Genomic DNA, 5,000 nt, shown 5'->3' on the forward strand with positions numbered 1-5,000 from the left:
ATGTGTAAGCGCTTAATTATGTAACTTCAATAGAACTATGAGTGCCAAAATCAAAACTCTTATTCAACTTCAACGTTAACTGTCTTTTTATTTCGTGTACCAAGAAAACTATGCATAAACCTTGTAACAACAATCTTAGTACAAATATTCGATGGAAGTACAGCATGTTAAAAGGAAATAGCTTTTTGTTTCTCATGATATTGGATAATAAACACTCTCTGTATTTAGATATAAATATCAACAAGAATCACAAAACTGTAAAAGCCATTCTTTCAAGTTGCCTCTTTTTCGACTTAAAATACAGTTTCACCTACACTTTTAATCGTTTTTTTTTTCTAACGCGCTTTACCGCTATTGGATTGATTATTCCCGATAGTATCGCATCTTCGATAATATAATAAATATGGAACTCTGGGAGGAATTGGCTTTAATACGTTACCTTCCGAAACACCTTTTAATGAACTATCGTCGTACCTGACCCAACCACCGTATCCAACATGAAAGGCATCCGTGACATAGTGACCTTTTGTCGCTTCTTTTCCATCGTGATAAGTAACAGCAAACAGCTTGTAGTGTTTTTGCTTTGGATTCAACTTTTTTATAGCGTTTGGCGACAGGAATTCTGCAACGAGATAAGTTTAGTACACACATACGAAAACAACAACAGTAAATTAACTTACTACTATCTAGCTTCAGGTCGACTGGAAACTCTACACTTTTGAGAATTTTTGAGCAACCATCAAGTTTGTAGTCAAACCACTTTAAGTGTAATATAAGAATGACTGGTAATTCTTCTAAAGTAACTTGTTTCCAAGCTTCGATTTGTTGCTTTGTTTTACTACACGTCATTCCCTCTAATTGATCTTTTCCAACGAGAATTTCAAGCGCGCTCTTCACAGACACAGCTTTCTAAATACGAATCAATTAGTTAGTACATTACAGTGAAACAATGTACATGATCCCATTTAGTTGAGACACACTGCATGAAATTCTTTTTAAGTGAAAAGAATACCTCAATATCAAGTTGTAGGGTAAAAAAAGGTTGGACGTTATCCGTTGGTTGTTCTCCTGCTCGTGAGACTCTTGATCTTAATTGTCCGCGGAATATATCAGACAATGGTGTTCTACCAAATTCAGTACATCGTGTAATAGATCCCTTATTTTTTGGACCCATAACCTACGGTAATTCATGTGATTATTATTGTCCTTTCACAGTCAGATGTTAATTTAATCCAAGAATCGAAAACGTACCTTCCATTCTTCTTCCCCATTGTTATAGTTTATATTAGTTTCAACACTAGTCATTACGTTTTGGTCATTATTTACTAATTTAATAAGCTAAAAGAGAGAAATCAGAGGCGGTTATTTCTGTTGTACAGTTCAATTACTGATCGAAATAAATTATATGTTCGTACTTCAAGCATTTCATCATTGATACCATTCAGAAGGCACGAAAGGAACTCTTCTGCATCTTCTTGGCGCCCTTCCACAGAAAATACGCCCGCAGCTGATGTGTTTTTTAACATTGTATATACATAAGAAGGTTCAAAGGCCACTCCACTTTGTATATCTACTATTGTGTCTTCTCCTCGTTTACTTGCTCTGTCTTTTCTGGCCAATCGTGCACCATCTGACAAAGGTGTAAATTCGTGTACAAATTTAATCCTGCATAAAAGAGAATAATATGCAATATTTATTGACACTATAACTAGAAACATCTGTTGTGTAATCAAAAATATTACTTACATATTATCAATAAGTGGAGTGTAAGATGTCTTACTGGGAGTTTTGGGATGTGGAAAAGCCATTAGAAGATTATAAAAAGGTGGACAAGCTAACAAAGCTTGCAATATACTATTAATGTAACAATAATTGCTACGGTTCGTTAATCCACGAGGTAATAAACTTACAGTTTGTTTATCCATTTGGTAATTTAATAAAAATTCTAAAATGTAGTATTTAAATGTGTTAGTCGTATATAAGAAAATATACTTTCATTCATTTTGTTCGACAGAAACTTACCACCCATTTGATAGGCCATAACGTGATTAAACCGATTTCCTACAGTTGTGGATACTACGATTTTTTTCTTATTTATCATGTTTTGTAGATTGGATGGCGCATTGTCATTCGTAAAACCTGGTGTTCCTGTACGTTGATCTTTTTCTGATTGTGCCTGCTCTTTTGTAGTTACATTATTTTCTGTGATCGGACTAACGGGTATTGGATTAATGCGCGCCGTGGGCTTGTAATTTGATAGAGTTGATTGTGCATCTGTGTTTCCCTTTTTCAGAACACTTGCCCAAGATATATTAGATACACTTGGGGGTGACGTAGCAGGAATTGGAGCTGCCGGAGCATTACTAGTCGTAACAGGTGAGTTATTTAATGTTTTACTTACAGTTTCATCCAGTACACTCTTTACAGGAGTGTCTTCTTTTTGTGCTTCGGTTTCACCTTTAGGTATTGGTTTGGACAATGTTTTAACAACAGTAGTCTTAATACTAGAGACAGTTTCGTTTTTATACTCTTTATCAGTTTCTCCATTTTGCTTCACCTCAATGCTGCTATTGATATTCACGCATGGCACATCGTTCTTTTCAGCTCCATTGCAATTTTCATTTACAGTCGACACAATATTGTGCTCAATTTTTACATTTACAGGGGGTACTTTTCCATTTGCATTGGAATTTTTTCTGATGGCAGTATTGTCGTCCATGCTGTCATTACACTGTTCAACTTTACTGTTATTTACAGTTATTACTGTTGTGACTATATTGGTCTGGGATGAGTTGTCTTCTTCATTCATTTGATGAAAAGGTTGCTTCACTGGTGTATAAACATTTTGGACTTGCTTTTCATATGGTTTCGTAGTTTGTATCTTTGCACATTCTTGGGCTGGTTGAGAAAGCACAGGGGCTGCTTGTCGAATACACCTCATATTATTAGAGGGATGATGGTATGGAGGATATCCATATGTGGGCTGAGCATGTGGATGTGTACTAGTGTGCGTATGAAGATTTGGCTGATATAGTGCTAAAGGATAATGAACATGACCAGAGAATTGTTGTTGTTGAGCTTGATCAGGATACATGACCACAAAGGATAACTGTGGATGAAATTGTCCTTGTTCTCCTATGTATCCTGGTTGTATTTCATTTGCAGGATTTATTCCACGATTGAAGTTGTCTCTCCTTATACCTCTTCCTCTGTTATTTCTTCTATTATTTTCTCTATTACAATTGACATCATGAATTTCATTGCCAAGATTATATCCAGGATGAGAATAGGTCATTGCAGGCATAAATGGTTGTATATGAGCATCTGTTGGAACAGGATAAATAGGTGGTCCTTGCCACTCATTACACATTATTTGTTGCGTATATGAAGGAGGTGGTGGCATTGCTACATAAGAAAAATCTTTTATATATTAATTATACTAATTACGTTATGTTAATATATATGTTAATATACAGCAAGCTGATATAATTACCATTATGATACCATTGGTTTTGTAACTGGGGAATCTCTGTTATAGAAGTATTGATATCATTATTAGTTTCAAATGTGTCCCATGGTAATTTTAAGGCATCGGTAATGATAGGTGACTTTAAAATACCAATTAAATGATTTTTATCATTCTCATTTAAATCATGTAAATCCAAAAATTGAAAATCAAGCTGAAACATATAATAAGACAGAATGAAAGTAATTATAAATTTTAAAACTAATTCATTACAATAGAAGAAATGTAGGTGTCAAATTATTTTGCAATTTATTTAAATAGCAGGGTTGAAATATATATATAAAATGAATACATAGAATTCATTAATAATTTTAGGTCAATCAATAAATACTCAGCAGTGTTATGTCCTGGCTATATTTTATTAAGAATTAAATATATGATGCTGTTACTCAATTTTTTGGAGAAAAGTTTTTGTACATAAAATCTGTCTAAAACACAATATTAATAAAGTTGAATAGAAACAAGCAGCAGTTTATACAATAACTTATACTATTATATAAAAACAAATATTTTCTATCGATTTTTCTGTAATATGTTGTATTGTTCGCACTTAAACGAGATTTTCCATTGATTACACTTTGTTCTATAAGCAACGATATCTTCAATTTTAATATGTAACCATGAGCCTAACCTCAAATCCTATGGCGCACAGTACGACTGTTGAGAATAATTAGATATCGTTCTAACAGACTTATTAATTATGTACAGAAGAATATCGTACCTCATTTTGAACATCCATGGTTAAATCCAGGCGCGGTATAAAACATTAGAAATAATACCAGCAGAGAGACATGAGGCTCCGGTGATTTGTGTCGGCGATAAAAAGGGGTAGACGTTGGTGTTAACGCTAATGTTGCTTTTTGTTCTTATGAAAATTACGTAAAATACGTATTCGACAATAAAATTATAATATCCGTATTGTCTTTGCGCAACGATAAAATGGAAGAGGGGAGCGCGGACTATTAACAAATTACACAATATGAACCATCATATTTCGGCAGTTGTGTGTAGTTAAAATGGGCCAAGCACGTTGCTCCACTGCTGATTTCTTCTCTCCCTGAGATTGGCGTCGCCACTGTCACTGCCAGTCACTGCTGCTACTAGGGATAGACATTGAAATAGATTTTTCCCGCTCTCCTGTTCTTCTAGAGTCTTTTCATTACTTTTCAACATTTTAACACTTTTGTTATGGATTAACTTCCGCGAATTACATTCTTTTTCAAATTAAGTAAACGGTTAGCCTGAAAAACGAGTTAATTCATCACTATGTTCGACTTCACTTTTTAAGTAATTTTCTATTTTCTTATATTTTTGTTTAATGATTCTTATACTCAGTTATATCATAATGAATTAAACACATGACATATATTTTTATCGAACAATTATTTACTGATTGAAGATTTGTCGTAGATTAGTTCTGGTAACATAAATTGAGTAATATGTGCGGTGATGAAGATTCGCATACGTTTGATGT

At 33.8% G+C, this 5,000-nt stretch overlaps 1 protein-coding gene across 1 annotated transcript; it reads right to left on the reverse strand.

Annotated features, from left to right (window-relative positions):
- Window positions 1-6: 6 nt before the first annotated feature.
- Window positions 7-4,582, reverse strand: Usp10 (ubiquitin specific protease 10). The gene is made up of 9 exons (XM_078195918.1): window positions 4,248-4,582; window positions 3,494-3,680; window positions 2,023-3,405; window positions 1,747-1,945; window positions 1,416-1,665; window positions 1,252-1,338; window positions 1,013-1,177; window positions 681-909; window positions 7-622 (listed from the first exon to the last, which is right to left on the reverse strand). Exons 1-9 carry the CDS (start codon window positions 4,263-4,265, stop codon window positions 336-338), a joined length of 2,805 nt encoding a protein of 934 aa, XP_078052044.1. The 5' UTR covers window positions 4,266-4,582; the 3' UTR covers window positions 7-335.
- Between the last annotated feature and the right edge of the window lie 418 nt (window positions 4,583-5,000).

This window comes from Augochlora pura, unplaced genomic scaffold, assembly GCF_028453695.1.
Source record: "Augochlora pura isolate Apur16 unplaced genomic scaffold, APUR_v2.2.1 APUR_unplaced_8961, whole genome shotgun sequence".
Classification (NCBI taxonomy): domain Eukaryota; kingdom Metazoa; phylum Arthropoda; class Insecta; order Hymenoptera; family Halictidae; genus Augochlora; species Augochlora pura.

Bases quoted from the DNA above. Each gene is read 5' to 3' on its own strand.
- Usp10 (XM_078195918.1), bottom strand. The intron at 910-1,012 runs GTATTCTTTTCA...ATTCGTATTTAG, and splicing joins CCCTACAACTTGATATTGAG to AAAGCTGTGTCTGTGAAGAG. The intron at 623-680 runs GTAAGTTAATTT...ATCTCGTTGCAG, and splicing joins CGACCTGAAGCTAGATAGTA to AATTCCTGTCGCCAAACGCT.